The 24,091-nt window shown below is 46.6% G+C and overlaps 2 protein-coding genes across 2 annotated transcripts in view; one reads left to right on the top strand and one right to left on the bottom strand.

Moving 5' to 3' along the window:
- Window positions 1–4,708, top strand: part of Ankrd27 (ankyrin repeat domain 27) — a 51,293-nt gene extending 46,585 nt beyond the window's left edge. The window contains exons 26-29 of the mRNA XM_021167678.1: window positions 30–141; window positions 1,163–1,241; window positions 1,461–1,533; window positions 3,465–4,708. Coding sequence (XP_021023337.1) covers window positions 30–141; window positions 1,163–1,241; window positions 1,461–1,533; window positions 3,465–3,695 — 495 coding nt within the window. The 3' untranslated portion in view covers window positions 3,696–4,708. The remainder of the gene's footprint in view (window positions 1–29; window positions 142–1,162; window positions 1,242–1,460; window positions 1,534–3,464) is intronic.
- A 2,671-nt stretch (window positions 4,709–7,379) lies between these two features.
- On the bottom strand, window positions 7,380–12,863 carry Pdcd5 (programmed cell death 5). The gene is made up of 6 exons (XM_021167925.2): window positions 12,668–12,863; window positions 11,510–11,547; window positions 9,750–9,811; window positions 9,025–9,116; window positions 7,988–8,059; window positions 7,380–7,551 (listed from the first exon to the last, which is right to left on the bottom strand). Exons 1-6 carry the CDS (start codon window positions 12,731–12,733, stop codon window positions 7,501–7,503), a joined length of 381 nt encoding a protein of 126 aa, XP_021023584.1. The 5' UTR covers window positions 12,734–12,863; the 3' UTR covers window positions 7,380–7,500.
- Window positions 12,864–24,091: the final 11,228 nt, after the last annotated feature.

Raw genomic sequence — 24,091 nt, 5'->3', positions numbered from 1 at the left:
TTACTGACTCAGTCCCTTTTAAATTGTAGGACTCAAAAATAATGGAGTTGCTGCAGGTAGTGCCAGGCTGTGTTGCGTCTCTAGACAGCGTCGAGGAGACAGACCACGAGGGTTATGTGACTGTCGAGATCCGGAGAAAATGTAAGTGCTTGTGAATTCTCAACCTCCCTCTGTGTATTAGTTACGGTTCTCTAGAGTCACAGAACTTATGGATAGTCTGTCTCTATATAGTAAAGGAATCTATTGGTGACTTACAGTCTGCAGTCCAATTCCCAACAATGGTTCAGTAAAGGATTTCATTGATGAAGTCCAAGTCCCAACCATGGTTCAGTAGTAGCTGTGAATGGAAGTCTAAGGCTCTAACACGGCAAGCAGGCGAGGGGGCAAGAGCGAGACTCCCCTTCTTTCAATGTCCTTATATTGTCTCCAGCAGAAGGTGTAGCCCAGATTAAAGGTGTGTTCCACCACACCTTTAATCCCAGATGACCTTGAACGCGGAGATTTAATCTTAAACTTCTATCTCCAAGCCCCCAGATAAGGGTCACTGGTGAGCCTTCCAATCTGGATTGTAGTTCATTCCAAATATAGTCAGGTTGACACCAGGAATAGCCACTACACTCTGTTTGGAAATTAATGGGTAGGTGATGCTTTCTGGGTGTGTGTGTGTGTGTTAATGTGTGTGAGTGTATGTATGTGTGTTTGAAGGTGTGTGTGTTTGTGTTAATGTGTGTGTGTATGTGTGTTAGTATATGTGTATGTGTGTAATGTTGTGAAGTCACCTTTATTTATGTGTGTGTGTGTGTGTTGTGAAGTCACCTTTATGTGTGTGTGTGTATGTTGTGAAGTCACCTTTATTTATGTGTGTGTGTGTGTTGTGAAGTCACCTTTATGTGTGTGTGTGTGTATGTTGTGAAGTCACCTTTATTTGTGTGTGTGTGTTGTGAAGTCACCTTTATGTCTGTGTGTGTGTATGTTGTGAAGTCATCTTTATTTATGTGTGTGTTAAGTCACCTTTATGTGTATGTGTGTGTATATGTTGTGAAGTCATCTTTATTTATGTGTGTGTTGTGAAGTCACCTTTATTTATGTGTGTGTGTGTGTGTATGTTGTGAAGTCACCTTTATTTATGGAGTTTTCAGGTGTTTTGCTGTTTTACTAACAGGGAACCCCAAAATGTACAACCTGCCAGAGGAACCTCTTAGGAGACAGTTTTGCCTCATTAACCCAGGGGGTCGGTTCCAGTAAGTATCTAGTTCAAGTTGACTGGGTTTAGACCCTGTGGTTGGCTTCCCAGGGGTGGGGTGGGATTGGGGGTGGGGGGTGGGGGGAATATGATTCTAGGATATGTGTGGCTTTAACTGCTCACGCAATGCTGCCATCTAGTGGCCAGCAGGCTTTATGTCATTACCCAGATATTTCACTTTGTTTTGGATTGATACTTGGTTTGTCTTGCATCTCAGGGAGAGGACATCCAGGGAGACTATGGGAAGGGATAGAAGTGTGCCCGATCTTGCAGGACGTTCCCTCCAGGAGGTGAGTGATTACACGGTAGGGGCTATGACCTAGCTTTAAAAAAAAATAACTGACAAAGGACATTTCTCAACAGTCACCTTCATTTTCTTATCTCCCTCGTTGAAAGAATTAGCAACAGTTAAGACTTAAGCTCTAAGGCTGGAGAGATGGCTGAGCGGTTAAGAGCACCGACTGCTCTTCCGAAGGTCCTAGGTTCAAATCCCAGCAACCACATGGTGGCTCACAGCCATTCATAATGAGATCTGACATCCTCTTCTGGAGTGTCTGAAGATAGCTACAGTGTACTTAGATATAATAATAAATAAATCTTTTTAAAAAGAAAAGACTTAAGCTCTACAGCAGAGCAGACAAGAGTGTGGACTTAGGAGTAGATTTACAACTACAGCCCTGAACAAGGATGGTGGCACACACCTTTAATCCTAGCACTTGGGAAGCAGGAGTGGGTGGGTGTCTGTGAATTCAAGGCCAGCCGGGGCTACATACTGACACCCTGTCTTCAGAAAGTATAAAACTGCAGGCTTGAGCTGAGAAAGTCAGGGAGACGTGGGAAGTCGTATACATGGGAAGCTGCAATTTAGTGTTCACAAAAAGCACACTAGGCCGCAGTTTACTGCCTTTTAGTATTTGAAATGAGGACAGTGTGTGTAGATGACATAATGTTATACCCCCAACCCCCCACCCCACAGAGTCCTTTATGTACCCAGCTTCCTACTGAATCAATTAGAAAAGGCCTGATATACAGTCGGTTCCACTGCACAGTGGGGCTTCTCACAAACACGTGCCTTTTCCGGTTGCTGAAGAGGAAGAGTGAACAGCAAACATGCCAACAGGTTTGCTGGGACAAATGTACAAAACTTACAGTCGTTTTAGAGAATGCATGCAATAATTAGTGTGGCAGATTCAGCAGCTCACCCTTTTTGATGCAGAGTTTCATACTGTAATGTAGACTCTCCTCAAACTCATGATAATCTTCCTGCCTCAGTTTCCCAAGGCTTGGGGTTTTGGTGTGAACCCCCATGCCCAGCTTGCGTGATAAAATCTTATTGCGTATGTAGTTTTTGGGTGTTTTGTTTTGTTTTGTTTTGAGACAGGGTTTCTCTGTGTATCCCTGGCTGTCCTGGAACTCACTCTGTAGACCAGGCTGGCCTCGAACTCAGAAATCCGCCTGCCTCTGCCTCCCGAGTGCTGGGATTAAAGGCATGCGCCACCACGCCCGGCGCATATGTAGTTTTCCATTGCCTTGCTTGTGTCCTGCTCCTGGACAGGACATGTATCAGCTTTGACATCAGTCAGGTGTCCCCTTCCCTTGCTACGTGACAGTCAGATGCCCTTACTGTGTGGTTCCCTTGTTGGAGCAGCAACCACACATTTGATCAGGGATTAAAAGCTCACAGAGCACTTTCTGTGTGTCACACAGAGCACCACAAGCCCCATCACCACATTGCAGTTGGCCACTGTGCCTGTGGGATTCTGAGTGCATTGCCTGCCACCTTGGGGGAGGAGTGGGTGCTGCCATCCTGGGGGTTTAAAAAGCACAGTATCTTGTGTGCGCCCTGACTCACCAACAAGAACGACGCTGCAGCAGGATCCTCCTGCACACGTTTATTGGGAGAGCTTGATTGTAGAGGTGAAGAGACCCCAAGCCCAGAACTGGTGCTGCTTATATAGGCCTAGGAGAGGCGTGTCTCACACCCGGATTGGTTGTGCTTGGGTTATGCTTATGACCTCATTTGCATGCCTACATCTGATTGGTTAACTTGTCTCTCATCTGATTGGTTAATTTTGGTTAATTCTCAAAACCTCATCTTGGCAAAAGAACCTTTTCTGCCTATGTATGCGTGGTGGCCAGCGGAAGCCAGCGCCACCCTGCAATGGCACATGTGGCTTCCCACAACAGTACAGCTATGAACTAAGTTTTCTCTTTTCTTTAGCCAGAGAAGCAAAGAGTCACCGGAAAGCAGAGTGACCTGTCAGACCAGAGCAGGTATCAGACCTCTGAGGAAGGAAAGAAGGGGCTCCCAGAGAAGCCCGTGTCGAGACAGGCTGCTCCAGGACACCGGCCGATGGTCCGCAGACACACAGTCAATGACGCAGCCATACTCCAGGTCCCAGAGGTGACTGTCCACCTCACCACCCACGAGGCTAGTGTTCCTCGGTCTTAGCGGTAAGGGCCTGGTAAATCTACGGAGACACGAGTCCACAGTAAGATGGTGAGCATGAACGCAGTATAGAACTAAGCATACTTCCAATAACCAGCTTGAGAGACAGCCCCTCCCTCGGACTTACCACCCTCTCCTCTTCAAAGCTAACTCACATACTTGAAAAGGAATGGGAGGGACTGACCGAGCCCCTCCATCGCAGCATTTGGGTTTCCTGGTCACAGGCAGAGACTTCACCACCAGTTTCTGACCTCCTTTGGCTGGAAGGTGCTAAATGCCTGTGAGGTGGATAAGTAGGCAAACCTTGCGCTAGAAGGATCCCCATGTCCAGGAGATGTCAGAGAAGCAATGCCGGTCTTGCAGAACCGTGGATGCCAAGCAGAGAAGCATCCGGTTGGGATGAAGAAACACTTGGACTGGAAACACTTGAACTGGAAGATACCTGAATGCTGTTTTGATGTCCGTCCCAGTGAAAAGGACCTACCATTCTGCCTTGTTCTACACCATGTGTCTGGGGGAAAGCTGGCCGTCGCTTTCCCAACAACATAGACCCCTGGGTTGCTCGCTGCACGTTTGTCTGTATGAATTTCTGCTCACTCTCCTTTCCGTTAGAACCTCCCCAGCACAGCACACCTGACGGATGGTTACTAGAGAGCAGCTTTGGCACATCTTAAGTCTTTTGATTCAAATTCAAAACTTAGAGCACAAACCAGGTCAGAGTTTAAGTTAGAATCTGTTGCCATTGATTCCTTTTTTATAACTTTCTATAGATTCTATTATTTTTTTATGTTCCTGACCCTAAAGTTGCAGACATGAATTGAAAGGATTTTGTAAAGGGGAAATGGTTTTGTGCACACTATTGGAAATACTTGTGAATGTACAGAAGGGAGGGGCTGATTATTTTTCTACAAAGTAATTTATGATTTCTAATTTTCTAATGTGCCTTGGATATGTGCCAAATGATGGAGAAGAAAACAGTAAACTTTGCCTCTCGATCGTGCCGTGCCAGTTTTAAATGTTGCTGTGCAGTTTCTCAGTGAAGTCTTCTGTAGACCTGGCGTTAAAGAGTTTCTCCCTGGGGGAGATGCATTGTGCCTGTTCTTCCTAGGACCCCAATGGCAAACCAAGATGGGGTTACTCTGGAGAATCACGGAGTTTATGAGGCCTCCTGCAGGGCAGTGAGTGAGTGAGAGGTCACACTGGCAGCTCAGTGTCCAGCACAGATGAGGTCTCCTGCCTGTGTGGATGGAGCCCCATCCCTAGTCTTTCCCTGCCTCTCTGTAAATACTCTAACCCCTCTCTGAGGCCGTGTACAATTTCAGCAGAATTGGACACAACTGGCTGGAGGAGTGGGTAGACATTCAGCTGGGGGTCCCCTGGCTCCCCTACCCTCAACACACACACACACCCCTTCCCTAAAGGAACAGTAGCATTCAACAAATCTAGCTGCATTCTTTTGTACGTGGCACAGCTCGTGTGATGGTAGCGGTAGTTTGGCTCCAGGGTGGTCCTGCACCACACCGTGCTGCGTGGGAAACAGTCCTCACCGGAAGGACAGTCTTTTGTATTTAAGGGTGACTGGTATGCACATCTGGATCACTCAAGAGTAGACCATCACCCATCTACCTGCTCCAGGTTGACACGTCAATGGCATACACCATTCTCGAGTACTCACAAAGACACCTTTTCAGGTGAGACTTACGTTACCTTGGCTGGTCTTGACTTCTGTTCCCGTCCCCTCAGCTTCCTCAGGAGCTGTGATTATGGGCCTGTACCCACACACTCGAAACAGGAAAGAATGAACGCAGCCTCTTTCCTGATAGAATGTGTGTGAACGCTCTCAGTTTGTTGACCTTTCTCCCACTTCCCACTTATTGACAATGCGTGTTTGCCTGCTTCTCAGTCTGGGTGGCACTTAGGCCAAAAGAGGGCATCAGATTCTCTGTGAGTAGAGTTCTAGGTGATTGTGGGGCACCCTGTGGTACTTGGAGTCCTATCCAGATCGTCTCAAGAATGGCCAGTGCTCACTACAGCTGAGCCATCTTTCTAGCCCTTCTTTTTTTTAACAAAATGAGAAGTTACTGCTATCTGCTGCTGTCTCCAGAACTCAAGGTTTGTCAGTGCAGAGAATCTCCAGAGGCAGACGCACACATCCGAGGGAAGTGTTCCAGTTTGCCAGTGTGGACTCCTTGGGCACAGGCTCGTCTATCTCTTGCTAAGTCACTGCAGTGAGGAATCGAGTAGGTTACACTAATTATCCTTGCAAGGGTTCCAGTTGCTTTTCCCACTTAAAGGAAAACTTCACATGGCCATAAAAAAAAGGAGCAGTGAGCCGGGCGGTGGTGGCGCACGCCTTTAATCCCAGCACTTGGGAGGCAGAGGCAGGCGGATTTCTGAGTTCGAGGCCAGCCTGGTCTACAAAGTGAGTTCCAGGATAGCCAGGGCTACACAGAGAAACCTTGTCTCGAAAAAAAAACCAAAAAAAAAAATAAAATAAAATAAAAAAAGGAGCAGTGTTCAAGTCTTTGTGTGCTGTTTGCAACTGCAAGCACTGCCCGTTTCACACCCACAGTAAATGCATATAGCACATGAGCTGGCTTCAGGACCCCGTCCTTGTACAAACAGCCAGCTTTCCAGTATCCTTCCACACACCTCAGCCAGTCTTGGCATTAGGATTGGTAACTGTACAGAAACATGTAACAAAAGTTACGACATGTCAGGTGTCTTTCTAGCATTTCATATAAATGAGGCATGAAGCACACTTTTAAGTTTCACGGGTCATTTCTGAAAAGTCTTAGGCAGGGTGGAGAATGTGCCTCAGTTAACACTGTCTGCTTAGTGTTCATAAAGTTCTGTGTTCAATTCCCAGCGCCACACAGAACAGGTGCAGTGCTACACCTATGTAATCTCAGCACTAGAGATGTGGAGGCAGGGGGACCAGGAGTCTGGGGTCATCCTTGGTCATCCTAAAAACAGTAACAGCAAACCCCAAACATTATAGGACAAAAACCACCTGGACCAAGTGCCCACAAAACCCTTCAGTAGGTCTGAGTAGGACAGTGCAGTCCTGAACACAAATTGATTTATTTCTCTCAATTTTTTTTATCATGTATGTGTGTGCTTATAAGGGGTTCGTGTGTAGGTTTCTGAGGCCTGAGGGCATCTGATCCCCTGGAGCTGGAGGTACAGGTAGTTGTGAACTGCCCAAGATAGGTGCTAGGAAAACACCTGGTGTCCTGTGCTCAGTTACTCCTGCCTGCTCCTCTTGTAAACACGTCACTTTCACTGTTCAACAGGAACCTCCTAGTTATTTTTGTAGAAGTATCACTCTAGTTGTTTTGGATCCGAGTGGTATTTGTTCGATAATACACACCCAACAGCTCTAAACAGTAAATTAAATCCAAAGCTGGGACTCTGAGAGGCTACCGGCAGAGGAGGAGACATCCCTGCCTTAAGAATGGCGGGATATGCTCAGCTCTTAGAGCTGATTCTGTGGCCAGGGTTTCATTCTCCTGCCGTCTCTGGCCGCTCAGCTGGCAGAGCTGCTATTTCTCCTCATGTTAACGTCCCAGCTGCAAAGGATAATCCCGCATTGCCAACATTTAAAAGCTCTTGGTAAGGGGAAAACAATCATTCAAAATGCAGCTCTTCTTTTGAGTTGCCTGTGATCCTGAAACACCCAAACTGTTTGAGTTTGAGGTACAAGTTTATTTTTCAAAAGGCATATATAGACAGGGAACAAAGTAAACATTTACAAGGTGGTGACTGTCCTAGACACCGCTCCGGAAGTCTGTCTAAGCACGTCCTCTTAGTAATCGTCGTCGTCTTCATCGGAGTCCATGACTTTTCTTCTGTTGAACTAGGGGGAAATGAAGGAATGTCAGACACTTTTTTTTTTTTTTTTTTTTTTTGGTTTTCCGAGACAGGGTTTCTCTGTGTATCCCTGGCTGTCCTGGAACTCACTTTGTAGACCAGGCTGGCCTCAAACTCAGAAATCTGCCTGCTTCTGCCTCCCGAGTGCTGGGATTAAAGGCGTGTGCCACCACCGCCCGGCCGTCAGACACTTTATAAGGCCTCAGATTTTTTGAGAAAAACATTATTACTTAAGTGAGCGTATGTGTGCATGTCTTTGAAGAGGGGTAGGTGTGAGAGGTAACAAGTGTTAACAATTACTCTCCTCTTCCCAACCACATCGCAGAATTAAGATGTCTAAAAGCTCACAGGCACTTGGACAGCTCAGGCAGCTGGAAACGCCACCACCTCCCACCTTCCCCCACCTTCCGCCACACACTTACTTTCACTGTTGTTTTCTTTTCTGTCTGTTGGCTGACTTTCTCAAGTATTTCTATCAAACCTTGCTCTGACACCTATAACCAGAAAGAAAAACAGGGTTACAAAGCAAACAGCATCTCTAACCACTGTCAGAACTCTCCGAGGAGTAGGAAGAAGGAACACAGGGCTCAGGAAAGTGAGCAGTTTAAGTCCATCTTTTGTCACTGCTAGCAAGGCAATGACAACCACTGTGTGAAAGGTCACAGGCATAGATGTGCTACCTCTGCCCACGCTACCCTAGAGACAGCATCCTAAAAAAAAGACCCAGTTCTTTGTAGTTCTGAGTGCAGGCAGGGCTCTGTGCAGCCACTCAAGCTTGAGGACTAGACTTCCCAAATATAATCCTCCCGGTCACACACCCACACCAAATATAATCCTCCCGGTCACACTCACACACACCCACACACACCCACACACACCCACACACCTACACACAGGAACCAAGGACTTCAACCTCCCTTCACAACTAGACAACCTGCACACAGGTGGTATTTTAACTGATTCTTGCAAACCCTATCTCCAGTGCAGAACAGTTTAAGCCAGGAGACTGGGTCACACTGACACACTGTTCCACACATTGCCAGGAAAGGAGAAAGTCCAGCATTTTTGAACATGCCGTCTTCCCTTAAGATGTACCGTGCAGGGATCATTCTCTCCTTTAAAACTTTCTTGGAGTCAGTAAGAATTCTGTATTCAAAGATGGAAGTTACTTGGTGCAGCTGATTTTTTTTTTTTAAGTTTTAAGAATTCATGTGCATGAGTACTTTGCTTCAAAAAGAAACACACACACACACACACCCTACGTGCATGTGTGGAGATGAGAAGGTGGCACTGGGTCTCCTGGAGCTGGAGTTACAGGCACTGGGAGCTGCCTGATACAGCACGGAGAAGCAAGACAGCCAGCGCTGCAGTTGCCGAGCTACCCAGCAGCCCCGAGCCAAGGTATGTGCCAAGGTACTGTGGGTATGTACCGCATGCTGCGCCAGCAGTCTGGCCTTACCTTCCCACTCAGCTGTCCATACCGTGCCATCTGTATAAGGTAGTTCTCCACTGCTTTAGTTTTTTCAGGCTTTACGAGTGCTAAGTTACTTACTAAAAAGAAAAAAATACATATGCAAAAAAGCATGAAGATTAAATGCACTAATTATACATTAATTATACCTGACACTTCCAAAGTATGTCACAAGCTATGTCTGCCAACAGGCAAAAGGCAGATAAGGCAAACAGTGTGGCTAGGCCTTCAAGACCACCAGCGTTCAGCCACATCACTCATGGCAGGAGGGCCAAGACTAAACTCCAGTTCTCAGGTCCTAACCTCCATGCTCTCCTGCTTCTGATAATGTACAGCTCTTCCAAACACGCTACTTTATTCTGACTGGCTCCTTTCTATAGTTTTCCTTTGAGATTTGATGTATGAAAACTCCAGACATCACACCAACACCCAGAATACAATCGATCCCTAGCTCCCATGACCATGACAACCAGCAACACTGCTGTGACTCAGTTCAAGAGTCAATCCTTCCAAACTTTTCTGAAAAATGTCCTTAAGGGGCACCTTCGTAAGGAACAGTGTTTCAATTGTAAAACAATCTCTCTCCAGATTTAGAAATGTCCTACTTCTTACAAACATTCACTCTGATCAGAGCAGTAACCTCACGTGGGTAGCTACACATCCCGTTACCTCAAGCCAATTTTATGGGAAGAAAAGAAATTGAAGATGCTTACATCTGGCCCGGGCTGACTGATCCAGAACTTGGGCTAAGATACTGTTTCTCATCTCTGCTTCCCTACAACCAAACATAAGTCACACAAGGTTAGAACTAAGCTGTCAGCATCTGAATGCACAAAACATTTATTCAGTGTCTCTTTAAAAAACCTTTACATTCATTCATTTTATTTATTTATTTATTTATTTATTGGAGTTTGGGGTGGGCACAGCACAGTACACATGTGAAGGTCACAGAACAATTTTTGGGAGTCGGTTCTTTCCTTTCACCATGAGGCTTGGTGGCAAATGCTCCTCCCTGAGCCATCCAGCGAGCTACCGTGAGACCCCTCTAGTTCCGACTGCATGGTGCCAGGTGCTTCTGCCTTCCAGGAGCCAGCTGTGAATGTAAACTACCAGAACGGCAGGACACTATTTCATGAGGTGGTAGTCCAGGGCAGCAACCATTACCAACAGTAAGTGTCCAGTGTGACACGTGCTACGGGCCTGAAGTGGAGTCTCGGCAGTTAGACAGACAAGTGGACTGTCTTTAGGGAGGACGCAGGGACTTATGGAGGTTCTGAAACACTGTGGCATAGGCAGAACCAGATCTGCCTTGTAACCCTGCAGTCATCGCTGCTTCCTGAATACTCAAGTAGGAACTGTGGCACACTGCTTTCAAACCTTTTTGGAGGCAGGGTTTAGCTATGGAGCTCAAGCAGGCTCAGAATTCACTATGTAGCCAAGGCTGGTCTCAAATTCTTCAGCTTCCTTCCTCAGCCTCCTGAGTGGAAGGACCACGGGTCTGTACCACTACTCTAAGTAGGAGACTTAAAACATTTTTCTGAGGAACACACTACACAAAAGACAGTAGCAGATATGGTCTGGCAGAATTAAGGGTCGGCTGGGGCTGGTTATGCCTATTATCAAGGGCTCATAGAACCAGACTTAATTTATTTCCTTAGGCCACCTTCTCAAGAGTTCCTGAATCTAAGATGCTATGGTCCGTAAGATGTTTATGCCTTATCAGTACTTGAACCCAGGGCTCTGCACATGCTAGAAAATGTTCAACCACTGTGCTACATCCCCAGCCTTTTTTCTTATTAAAAAAAAAAAAATCACTTTAACACAGGGTCTTGCTAAGCTATCCAGGCAGGCCTTGAACTTGAGATCCTTCTGTCTCTGCTTCCCAAGCAGGGATGTTAGAGGCGTGAGCCACCACCAGCTTTATGCGCTCAAAGCATAAAAGAGACCCTAGATGAGGAGTCCTGATTGGAGAGGGAAAACCAACCAACCTGCTTTGAGAATGTGGACTTCCAACGGGTTAACCGTGAAGGTTGCTAAAGAGAATGGGGAACAAGGGACTTAGTGCTCAGATCTTAACACACCCCAAACAACGGCAGAGGCAAAAGCAGGGTGTGAAGTAGTCACGTCAAATGCATGCTTGTACTTGAGTGAAAGTGCTCTGCCACGCGCAGGGGTAAAACAGCAGAATAAGTTAGTATTCACGGACTGCTCACGGGGAGGCCTTGGGTCTAGAATCCCTATGAGGTTATTTACTGTTAGGCTTAGGCAGAACTTCAAAGTGAGGTCTTACTGGAACTACGTGGGTATCTACTGAATCAGACTAAAAAGGCAATTACCTTCAAGTGGACTTATTAGAAAAATCACTAGGTTCTGAGATTCACTAGGAGTCACAGACCAATTCCAACTACTAAATAAAAGAGAAAAACTCAATCTATGAAACCACCCTTCCAGAAAGTTCCGGTTCCAGCCCTACCTTTGTTTTGCTTCCTGTTGGGCTGCATCACCAGGATCCTGAAAAAAAAAAAAATAATTTTACCTTTTAATGGAGTAGAACTTCAAAAGAAGAGAGAAAAACAGAAGGTATGGTAGGGGCCGGGGGAAAGGTGGGGTGAGGCACATTTGTCACCATAGTTAGCACTTAGGAGACACAAGAATCTCAAGTTGCCGGCCAGCCTGGGCTATAAACAGACCATATTCAAAATAAAGTAAAATACCAAGTAAATGAAAACAAAAATAAAGGGCTTATTCGATATTCTTTCTGCTATAGTAGGTTCCTGAGGTGGAAACTGGATCTCACCAAAAAAAAAAAAAAAAAAAAAAATCAATAAGCCAGTTCCATTTGCAATGTTTTCCTTTTATTAAATAAGGGCTGAGGGTGGAACTCAGGGAAGAGAGGGTGTCCTGTATGCTAGGTAAGCACTGTGGCCCAGGCTAACCCCCACTCCCAGCCCCACATTTCCTAAGTGAGGGTGAGCGTCTCAAGTCACAATCTAAAAGAATGTTTGAGAACGCACACATTCCTGAAAAGGCCCCGGTATCATGGAGCCCTATTTTTAACCAGTGAGAAGACTGGAAAAAGAGACCCTGGCTTGGCACGAAAGATGCTGGCTCAAAGGGGGCTGCCACGGAGGTCACCCACCACCACTAGCGTTTGTCCCAAGGCAAGTTTACAACCCGCTACTCCCTCCTAGACGGCACCGCAGGGGCTGAGCACCATCTCTGGAGTCCGCGGTTCGACTCCCGCCCGGGGAGGCGCTGTCAGAGCGGCGTCCTCCACACCAGAGCTCAGAGGATCCCCCTCTACACAGCGCGGGCTTCCGGTCGGCAAGAACCCCCCAATCCGAGGACACCCCAATCCCGGCGGGGATCGCTTGAGGCTCGACGGCAGCGAAAACCGAGACTTGGGCGGGGGGGTGACTCGAGGGCGCGCACACCCCAACCCGCACAAGCCTCACGCGGGACCCTACGGCAGCCGAGGAGGCGGTGGTGACCTCCGGGGACACCCCCACCCCCGCGGGCACACACACGGAGCCATGGGGTACGCGGAAGCCGGGGTCCCACGAGCAAACGCCGAGAGCCTGTGCCTGGGGCGAGGGCGTCACCCAACCCGCCCGCCCGCTCGCTCACTCACTCCATGCTTGGCCTGCAGCTCGGCCAGCCTCTGCTTCCTCAGCGCCTCAAGTTCTTCGTCCGCCATGGCGCGGCTGTCCCACGTCGCGCAGGCGCAGCGGCCGTCGGGGGGTCGCGCAGCCGCAGCCGCCCTCCGGTACACTCGGTTGGAATCGCTTCGGCCGGAGACTCGAGCCCGGCGCCTTCGACTGCGCAGACGCGAGTGATGCTCAGGCATCAAGAGTCGAGTCCCGAGTTGGGGCTGCCGGGCCTCGGCCAGGGTGCCTTGCAGAGGACCGATCCTGTGATGGGAAAAGGGGCAGAACCTCTAAGAGGGCGCATGTGGGTTCCCAGGCTCTGAACTGCGCGTTAACACGCCCCACCCTAATGATTCCTAGGACTGGCAATGGCGCAGTTCAGCAAGGTGTAAACTCTTTAATCGACGCCCTGTCTGCTTCACCCCAACCCCCAAGGGCCTTTGCTGAGAAGATGCTGTGTGTGTGAGTGTGTGTGAACTATGGCAGTACACACACACACATACATACATACATACATACATACATACATACATACATACATACACCCTGATTTTGGAGTGAGGGTCCCGGTATGGGATGGAGTGGGTGGAAAAAAAAAAAAAAACTGCTCAATTCTCCAATCCTGTGACTTGCTTATGGTGTATGTTTTTTAAATTTTTCCAAATACATCTAACCATTTTCATAATATATATATGGAGGTAAGGGATGAGTGAGCCTGAGGAGACAAACATTGGACCCCTGGAGTTGGAGTTCCAGGCAACTGTGAGTCACCTGATATTGGGTTGAGAATCGAATTCTGGTGCTCTGGAAGACTAATACACTTTTAACCACTGAGCCATCCCTCTAGCCCATATACCTACATCCACCCTGTTGAGCAATGACTACTCTATAAATTTTTCATCATTACAAACTGGCACCCACTCACTAAATAGAAATTATTTATTATCCCTGGTTCCCATTACAAAACAATATTCTGTCTGTATAAAATTGCCTATTCAAGCACTATTTATTTATGGCTGGCCTATTTGACCAATCATATACCACCTTCAAGTTTTTTTTTTTATCCATGTTGTACCATGAGACAGAATTTCATTCTTTTTTTTTTTTTGGTTTTTCGAGACAGGGTTTCTCTGTATAGCCCTGGCTGATCCTGGAACTCACTCTGTAGACCAGGCTGGCCTGGAACTCAGAAATCCACCTGCCTCTGCCTCCCGAGTGCTGGGATTAAAGGCGTGCGCCACCATGCCCGGCCAGAATTTCATTCTTGATTGGATTTGGTGGGTGAGTGCCTTTAAAGTCTGCCAATCCAGGGGCATCTGAGGCAGGAGGATCTGGAATTGAAGACCAGCTTGCCATTACATAGTGAGACCTTGGCTCCAACCAAACAAGCTCTCCCCTGCCCCATTTCATTATTTCCTGACTGAACATATTTACTGTACAAAGCACATTAGATGTATTTATCAGTTTAACCTTGCTTTTATCACTTTTTGCTTAGTGTGAGTAAAGCCACTATCAATGCATGTGTTCAAGTGCCTGCCTGCAATCCTGCCTTCAGTTATTTTAAATATGTATCTAAGGATGGAATTGCTAGACCTATGCTGTGTTAGGGACTGTGGTGGTTTGAAAGAAAATGGCCCCCAGAGGCTCTTAGGGAGTGGCACAGTTAGGAGGTGTGTCTTGTCATAGGTGTGTCACGGTTGGAGGAAGTGTGTCTCTGGGACTCTGAGGTTTCAAGTGTGCTCACGCTATAGTGTTACTTTCCCTGCTGCTCGCCTATCGATGCAGAACTCTCAGCGACCTCTCCTGTACCATGCCTGTCTGCACTACACCATGCTCCCTGCCACGATGATGATGGACTAAACTTCAGAACCTATAAGCCAGTCCCAATCAAATGCCTTCCTTTATAAGAGATGCCGTGATCATGGGGTCTCTTCACAGCAATAGAAACCCTAAGCCAGACAGTTACTTTTCTACTACTGTGATACAATACCATGACCAAGGCCGTTAATAAAAAAAAAAGCTTTTAATTTGGAGCTCACAGTTCCAGAGAATTAGAGTCCGTGGCCATCATGGTGGGGAGTATGGTAATGAGCAGGCAGGCAGGCAGGCAGGCAGGCATGACAGTGCAACAGCAGCTGAGATCTCACATCTTGAGATAACTATTTTGAAACTTCAGAGCCCCAGTGACACACCTCCTCCAAGGCCACACCTCCTCCAACAAAGCCATACCTCCTAATCCTTCTAGAACCTTCTCGACCTGTGTCAACCTCTCCATAGTTCTACTAACATCTGAAACTCAACATACCTCTAGTTAGCCCTTGACTTCTACATCAGCTGTCCCTTCCACTTCTCCTTACTTTGGTAAATGTCACCGTTTATTAACTAGGTCAGAACACAAGCATCTGGAGCTGAGGAAATGGTTTAGGTAGTAAAAGTACCCATCACCTAAGTGTGGGGACCTGCATTTATATCTCCTCCCCTCAAAAGCCAATCTGAATACAGCCTAGCATCCCAGCCCTGGGGAAGCAGACCCAGCCAGTCTGTCCAAAGTGCCGCCGCTCTCCAGGTTCATTTCAAGACGCTGTCTCAAAAAATACAGTGAAGAATGACTGAGGAAGACATCCAATTGTTAACCTCACGCACGTCCAAACACACAAGTACTGTCTTGTGTGTCAGATGTTCCCTAGGAAGACACAATACACATGTCCATCAGCCCAGAAAGGGAACCATAAAGACAGACCAATGTAAGCGTCCCGCCAAAATCTAAATTTGTTAATAATAAATAATAAATTTGTTAATAATAAATCTAGAGTTTTTACTGAGGTTCTCAACAGGAGTAGGTGTGAGGGTTACTCCCAAGAGTGAGAATGACTCAAAGAGCAGACTTTTTGAAAAGCCCACCCCACCATGGGCAGCTGTGGCTCATGAAAGTCGCAGCCGTGGGGCTCCCTCCTGCCAGCTGTTTACTGGAGAACAGCCCTCCACAATCCCCCTAATTTTCATTCTCCCAGACATGATACATTTGTTTACTTCTGTAGAGGTTGGAATGAGAAATGTGCGCCACTGATGCATGTGTTTGAACACGTGGTCCCTAATTGGTAGTGCAGTTTGGGGAGGTTATGGACCCTTTAGGGGGTTCATCCTCACTGAAGGAAGTGCATCCACAGTAGGGGCGGGCTTTAACAAGCCTTATCTGCTTCCTGATTGAACTCTGCTTCACGTTCCTGGCTGAAGATGTGGTCTTTGTGCTTCCTCCAGCCACCTGCTGACATGCCATTTTGGACTCTTCCCCTGGAACCATAAGCCCCAATAAACTCTTCCTTTTATAAGTTGCTTTGGGGCATGGTGTTTTATCACTGACAAAAAAGTAGCGGAGGCATGCCCTGACTCTCCTGAGCCTTCCCTTCCAGAGGGAGTGTTTCAGTTCGGAGGCCATTGACATACAGAGCACATAGGTTTGTACATACACAAACAGGAAAGAAGACGAGAGGGAAGGAAGGAAGAGATGGAAGGATGCATTTGGTAGAAGGACAGGTGATACACAGCTATTTCATGGCCTCCTTGTGTTGGCCACTGATGTCACTGCTTGCTGCTTATGTGACAGCAGTGGGCCAGTAATCACAGCACCCACAGGGGCAATGCTTACAGCACCCATTGGTCCCTCTGTCATGCTTATCCCCCAGCCTTTTCCCTGGGCAAGCCGTCTTCTCTGCTTAATTGTCCTCAAGTCCCCTGCAGCAGAGCCCTGGCTGTCTCCTGTCAGCAGCAGAGGGAGCCATACTCTACCGAAAGAGACTGAGTTCCTCATTATGCTACGAAGCGGAGAAGACCCATAACTGTTGCTTTGTGCCACACAGTATGTCCTCACAGACAAAGCTTTAATCTCTTTCATTCATCTCTGTAGCTGTAAACCCATGCTTCATTCTGGATCCAGATGCGTGGATTCACTCTGAGAGAGCCTCAGACAGCTTGGTGGGTGAGTGGGGGCTTCAGCACTATCCTTGCTGCGTGCTGTGTTGTGGATTCTCACCTCCCATCCTCAGGGTTCACGCCTTCATGGTTGCTTGCCAGCAGTGCCTTAGCTATGGTGTTTCAACTGATCAGTTATGTCATGGCTGGCAACATGAAAGTCTCCAACAAAGGTAAAATGCAAAAGGTGGGCCAGCTGGGCAGTTTCTGATGCCAGCAGCTGTAGATAGATGCTAGATTGCCTGGTTGGGACTTCTTGTAGCTAGGAAGCTTCCTGGCAGGGCAGTGTGTTAAGCCCTTCTCTGATCTCTTTACTTCTGGTGTTTTTGCCGTATAAGCTTCCAAACAGAGAATTGGGACTCCCGTTCCACATCAAACTCAGTGTGTGAACAGTTGATTATTGATGACGGAGCCTGAGATCCCAACTGACAAATGTTTCTTCAACAACATGGCCATTGATTGGGACATGGCAAGTTTGCTTGTAGACCACTACAGTAAAGCCAACCACATGCTCTCCACCCAACATGTATAAAAGTTATGCTTACAGGACTAGAGAGATGGCTTACTGGTTAACAGCATTCCTTGCTCTTGTAGCAGACCGAACGGAGGTTTGGTTCCCAGGATCCCAGGAGTCTCAACAACCTTCTAAAACTCCAGTTCTGGGGCATCCAATACCACCTTCTGGCCTCTGGGGGGCACCCACATGTACATGTACACACTCAAGTACATATATGCAAATTAATGTAAAACATGCAAAATAGTGTAAAAATAATATTTTACATTTACGTGTAGTGCTCTGGTTAGGTTTTGTTTGTTTGTTGTTTTACAAGGTTGCTGCAGGCCATTGTCCCCTGGAAAGCAGGTCTCTCAATTGAGAAAATGCTTTCATTAGATTGTCCTGTAGGCATGTCTATGGGACACTTTCTTGATTGATGATTGATGAGACAGCCCAGCTCACTGTATGTGGCATTGCCCCTTGGCAGGTGGTCCTGAGCTGTATAAGGAAGCAGGCTGAGCAAGCCACTGGGAGCAAACCAGTCAGTAGTGTCCCTTTGTCATCTGCCCTTCAGTTCCTGTCTCTAGGTTCCTGCCTTGAGTTTCTGCCCTGACTTCTCTCAGTGATTAACTGTACAGTAGAAGCTAAATAAGCCCGTTCCTTTGGAATTACTTTTGGCCACGGTGTTTAGCACAGTCACAGAAAATTAGTGTTTACTCTATAATGTGGTTTAGACCACATTATATGACCAGGCTGGGCAACACAGAAAGACATAGATAAGTAAACATATAAATAGACAGGTATGGCAATGCCTGCCTGAAATCCTAGCACTTACATGTCCAGAGCAAGAGGATCAGGAGTTTGAGGTCTGGACTGCATATCAAGATCCTGTCTCAATCTAAAATCTAAAATAATGAATGCATGTGGAGAAGGAATTTAGAATCCTAGCTAGCCCCTATACAAGACATAGAAGCCAGATATTTTTATTTATAAGCCATACGCCTCACTTGGGCCAGTTTGGAGCTCTACTAACATTCTCCAGCTGTAAAGTCCCTTGTCACATGCTATTTCTCCTGGTCACGTGCTCATGGTCCATCTCCTCTCATGGTGGCCACCTCTGCGGCCGTCTCTGTCTTCTTTCTTCTTCTCCTTCCTCTACCTGCAACTCCTCCCTACCCCTGCCACCCCACTTGATCCTCAAGTCTCACCTCTCTCTCTCCACTGCCCAATCACAGGCTCTAGCCTTTTATTGACCAGTTAAATTGGGGAGCAAGGTTCACATTGCATCACTTGATGTCGGTGAGGATCTGCTTGTTGGGGGCAACCAGAGACTTGTTGAGAAGCCAGTATTTAGTACTGGAATACAAGCAGCTTCAGACCAACCCACTACATGCATGGATGGATGGGCGGATGGATGAATGGCTGGCTGGCTGGCTGGATAAATGAGCTATTCTATGTCCACTCAGAGTGCAATGGCATACTCAGTCCTTGGGAGCACAAGTGACACGCACTCAGAATCAGCTCTAAGCATCAAGGCTTGGTCAGCTCCTCTGCCACAGCCCTGACCTTGTTCCATCTGCGCCCCCCCCCATGATATTTAAATCTCATAACTCTGATCTGTTCAGAAAGAAATCTTAAATTTAAGGTGATTTTTAGAAATGCATTTAACCGGTCTAATGCCCACACTTGTTACACCAGAATGATGAGGGAAATGGAGGCAGGAATACCCTGAATTTCAAGGCTAGCCTAGATTACAATGTAAGCCAAGGCCAGCTTGAACCACATAGTGTGACCCTGCCCTCAAAAGCCCAAGGGGCAGACAGGTAGCCTGATGAGAGAGCACTTGCCTGACCGGTGCAGGGCTTGGGTTTGATTCCCCAATGTTGGGAAAAAAAAAAAGCAAAAATTAAACAAATACAAGCTATTGATCTCAATTTCACTTTGTAAATCAGAGAAAATTACTATTCAATGTGAGGAGATTTCTTACATCTACGTGTTCATTCATAATTAAGGCAACTGTGTCACACAGGAATGTACGCATATGAATATATGTATATACATGCACAGCTCTTGTATCAAGATAAACGCGGTGGAAAAGGACCAAATGCTTTTACCTATTATTTTTTTGTGTGTGTGTGAATTAAAGCCATCCCTCTTATCTTGCAGTTAGCACCCCAAATCAAAAGTTATTAACATCAATGAGTCAATCAGCAAGCACATTTAGAGCAGTGGAAGGGGAGGTGTGCTTGTTATGTTTCTTGAAAAGATGGATGCTCAACAAGCAGATAGTTCTAGAAATGCCCCCAATCCCCATTCCCTAGTGAAATCTCCCAGGCTCCATTCACGGACCCATCTACCCCTGGAGGAGGCTGACTGAGGAGAAACAAAATGGAAGATGTGGGCAGGAGGGCTATCAATAGGGGTCTCCTTCCTCAGAAACCTCCCAGATGAGCAAGGGGCTGGCTGGGTTACTCTTCCTCTTTCCCCTCCTCTCTACAGCCCCCAGCGCACTCAGCCACCCACAGCAGCAGCGTCCCCAGTTTACCTTTTGAGGAAGATTGGGTGAGACCTCTGGGTCCCCTCAGCTGCTAAGGAGCCCCTGGCTACGTGATATAACAAGGGAAATCGATTCTGTCACAGTTCTGCTTGCTTTCTTCCGAGACCTCTCCCCTTAGCTTGTAGGTAGCCTCCTCTGTATCTGCCCAAATTCCTGGTGCGCACCAAAGGCCAAGCACACTGGTGTCGCAACAGCCACTGTCTCAATATACCAGTTAAATAATGACGATTGTAGACCGTCAGTAAAGTTATGCATTCAGAAACCAGACTATTGTAAACACAAGGGTTGGAGTTTAACAAGGCTATGTGACCTGCGTGATGTCACTTACATGTCCTGTTTCTTTGGACTTATGTTTTTTAAACACCCCCTCGCTTTCCATTTCCGTGTGTGTGTGTGTGTGTGTGTGTGTGTGTGGTGTACATGTGCATGCATGCTTGCATACGTGTGTTTGCTTGTGCATGTGAAAGCTGAATGAGACATTCCGTATCATCCTCCATCACCCTTCCGTCTTAGTCACTGAGGCAGGTCTCTCAATCAAACCCAGAGCTCACCGATGTGGCTACCCACTACGGAGGATAGAGCTCGCTTTGAGGGATTTCCTGTCTACCTTCTGAGGTTGAAATTACAGGTGGGGTACCACACCCACCCAGCATCCAGTAGGTTCTGGGGATCCCAACTCCAGACCTCACACTTGGGCTGCAAGGGCTTCAAGCCCAAGTCATCTCTCGGTCCCTTAACACGCATTCTTTCCCTAGGAGGATAGTCACCTATGGCTGGTTAAAACAAAAGGTATCGAATGTTTTGGAGAATTAGAAGCCTCTCCTTAGTTGATTTTGGCTTGAATTAATTGTTTTCTAAAATTAAAAGCTCTGTGTCTGCCTCTAAATCCTTTCATTTTCATATATCATTTAGACTTTTGTTTGTATTCTTGCGGTTAGTTTACAATTTTTAGTTTTTCTTCATAAGAATACCATCGATTTTTCCCCCAAGAGAGTGTGCTTGGATGAAAACATACAAACAAACAAAGTCATTATCAGAAATAAAAGATTTGTGTTATATATATGTATATAACACAAGCCTGTGTTTTATATATGTGTTACATATTATATATATATACATATATATATATAACACGCTTTTTATTTTTGATATTTTTATATATAGTGTAATCTATCACAAGATTATGTGATTATGAAATATTTGGATAAAAAGTGGACCACATTTCAGTGGTCTGTGCTTTAGCTTTCTGCACTGTGACAAAATACTTGAGAGAAGTAGCTTATAGGAGGAGAAGCTAATTTTGGTCCACGGCCTCACTCTGTGGTTATCATTTGACTGCCACTTCAGGGTGCCCATGCTGAAACCAAGCATCTTGGTAGCATGTGTGTGCTGGGTACCTCATTGTGACCAGGGGGAGGGGGAAAGCAAGAGGAAGGGTCTGGGGATGAGATACAGCTCCTGGGTCCAAGCCTCCAAGAACCCACTCCCTTCCACCTCCCGAGTTTCCATCGTCCCCCATTAGTCCATGAAATTACAGTGCTGTCAGTGGACAGATTCACTGATGAAGTCAGAGCCCTCAGGATCCAAGCCTATCCCCAGAGCCCTGCCTCTTCTGGTGGCCGCTCCAGGGACTGTGCCAGTCAGACTCTGCTGTGACAGAACACCGGTGCAAACAACATGAGTGACAAAAGAGCCCCGATTTTCAGTCATTCACCGCAGGGAGTGCATGGGGGACTGGTTTTACTCACGCAGGCAGACAGGATGTAGAACACAGAGGAACTAGTGTGGGACCGAGACATGACAGCGTACCCAAGGGCATGATCCAGGGACTTGCTTCCTTTAGCAGCCCTGGCTGCTCCTGTCCCACTATCTCCTGCAGAGAAAGTCTTTGGTGCAGTGTATGTGAAGCATCACCTGTCAATAAAAAGCTGGTGGCCTATTCGCTGAGGCAGGAAATAGGAGGTGAGAGTTCTGGCAGGGAGAGGGGATTCTGGGATAGAGCCAGGTGAGGGGAGGATTTGCCCCAAATGCTGATGGAGACAGTCACAGGAAACTGAAGGAGAGGTGACTATCCACATGGCAGGACTTAGAATAGACTATACGAGATAGGTGAGTTACAAGCAAGTGGGAAAGAGGCAAGGCATATGGCCTAAGCATTTACTCACAGTTCAGACTCAGAGTCATTACTTGGTGAACTTGGGCATGGGTGGGGAAGCCTGTGGTTAAGGTCTCCTAACGGTCTGTTCGTGAGTAGACTAAGTTATCTATTAATTCAGAGCCTTTATGACCTGATCATTGTTTCGGATTTTAATTATTTATTTTACATGTGTGTACCTGAGTGTATGTATGTGCCAGGTACATGCAATCAATGTCCTCAGAGGGCAGAAGACGGTGCTGAATTCCTTGGAACTGGAGTTCCAGGTATCCAAGAGCTACCGTGTGAGTGCTGGGAATCAAACTCCAGCCCTCCACAGGAGCAGCCAGCCTCCTGACCACCGTGCCAACTCTCCAGCCCTTCTAGTGGACTTCTTAACCCAGGCAAACATGCTGTCGAGACCGACCATGGCAGAGGGGTCAGAGAGACAGGCATCCCGTGTTCTTGCCCTACTTCTATGGGAATCGTGAGATGTCCCAAACCTCTTGTTTATGAATGAAGAACTTTTCATCAAAACACTAGAATACAACAACTGCTAAAAGCTACACTTTTAAAAGATTTACTGGGGTGTGTGTATGTATGTATGTGTATGTGTGTATGTATGTCTGTGTGTGTATGTGTGTGTATGTGTGTGTATGTATGTGTGTATGTGTGTGTGTATATGTGTGTACGTATGTCTGTGTATGTGTGTGTATATGTGTATGTGTGTATATGTGTGTGTATGTATGTATATGTGTATGTGTGTGTGTGTGTTTGTGTGTACGCATGCATGTGTGCTTGCATACAGTTCCCTTCTGAGGCCAGACAAGAGCATCATAGTCCCTGAAATCGGAGTTACAGGCAGCAGCTGTGAGCAGCCATGTAGGTGCTGGGACCTGAAACCTGGTCCTCAGAAACAGCAGCAGATGCGTTTAACCACTAAGTTATCTTTCTGGCTCTCAAGCTATATTTTTTAATCTTTTTTTTCTAAAGTGTGCTAGGCAGTAGGAAAGTTTGACCCTTGCACCTGACAAGATTATTTAAAGCTTGAGACAGGTAGGAATTCAAGAACCAATGCTCTGTTGGGATGTCTTTCTATGACTAAGGTAAGGGCCAGACACAATAATGACAAGAAATGAGTTACATCATTTGGGGTGGTCCAGACCCCTAGAAGATCTTGACCTACTGTGTGCATCTGATCACTAATTAGAAAAACACGTTCCTACCTAGACACAGCCGAAATAAGTGAGCTGAGAGACGTTAGTTATGTAAATTAAAACCCAAGGCATCAAACTTTGCATTTCTGATTACATATTCAAACCATACAATTACAGCGTATAAAATCAATTTTTACTATAGTCATAAGTAGCAATTAGACATTGCATTTTAAAATTCAAATGATGTTTGTATTAGATGGAATTCCTCCTCTTCCCCCAGCCCGGGGAAAACATCTGACTGGGAAATGATCCCCTGTGGTTCCTTTCTTCATCCGTCCCTAAAATAGCAGCTTGTGACCCCTTTCAGTGGGAGAGAAATGACACATGACACCGACTCCCTTAAAGACTGTGGAGACAGGGTCAGGGCTTCATAGTCCTCGAAGATTTGACGACCAAAGAAAGTAGAGAGAAAAAAAAAACAAGGGCAAATAATGGTAGATGTTTTGAAGGTGGTGGTGGGGTGTGTGTCTCCAGAAGAAGTAAGTAATAGAAGGCTTGCAACCCATGGTTAGGCTCTGCTAATTAAGGTAGAAATCTACCATTGCCCAGATGCCCACTGAGCTCAGTGCAAAATGGAGGATTTCCTTTACCAGCAGGGCTTCTCCTTCTCTGTCTAGGGACCCCAAACCCCTGTACCCTCTAGCTTCAGAATATCACCTGGCCTTGGAGAGATTGCAGGTTCAGCTTCCTATCTCTAAAAGATCTTCCCCAGCGAGGACCCCGGATTCCTGGAATGTCTCTCCACACAAATGAGGTATAAATAGAATTTTAAAACTCCAGCCAACGATTTTCGTTTACCCTGAAAACTCTTTCCCACCTCTCCAAGGTCCATAGATATAGCCCTGGTTCACCCCGAATAAAATGTGTGTGTACAAGCCCACCCCAAAAAGAGATGTATACACAAACTAAGGTCCTTCAAGAGAGCTGTTTCATTGAAGAGCATCAGAGAAGCCTTTGCCTACTAGAGCTGTAACACTAAGATCTTTGGACAAGGCCTTCCCCTACCCATCGCCATCACTCCCAGCCAGACCGGGA

Source organism: Mus caroli, unplaced genomic scaffold, assembly GCF_978045245.1.
Source record: "Mus caroli unplaced genomic scaffold, Mus_caroli_1 scaffold_8, whole genome shotgun sequence".
Classification (NCBI taxonomy): domain Eukaryota; kingdom Metazoa; phylum Chordata; class Mammalia; order Rodentia; family Muridae; genus Mus; species Mus caroli.
Note: the sequence above shows the minus strand (reverse complement) of the source record. Positions and strands in the feature narration are given on the sequence as shown.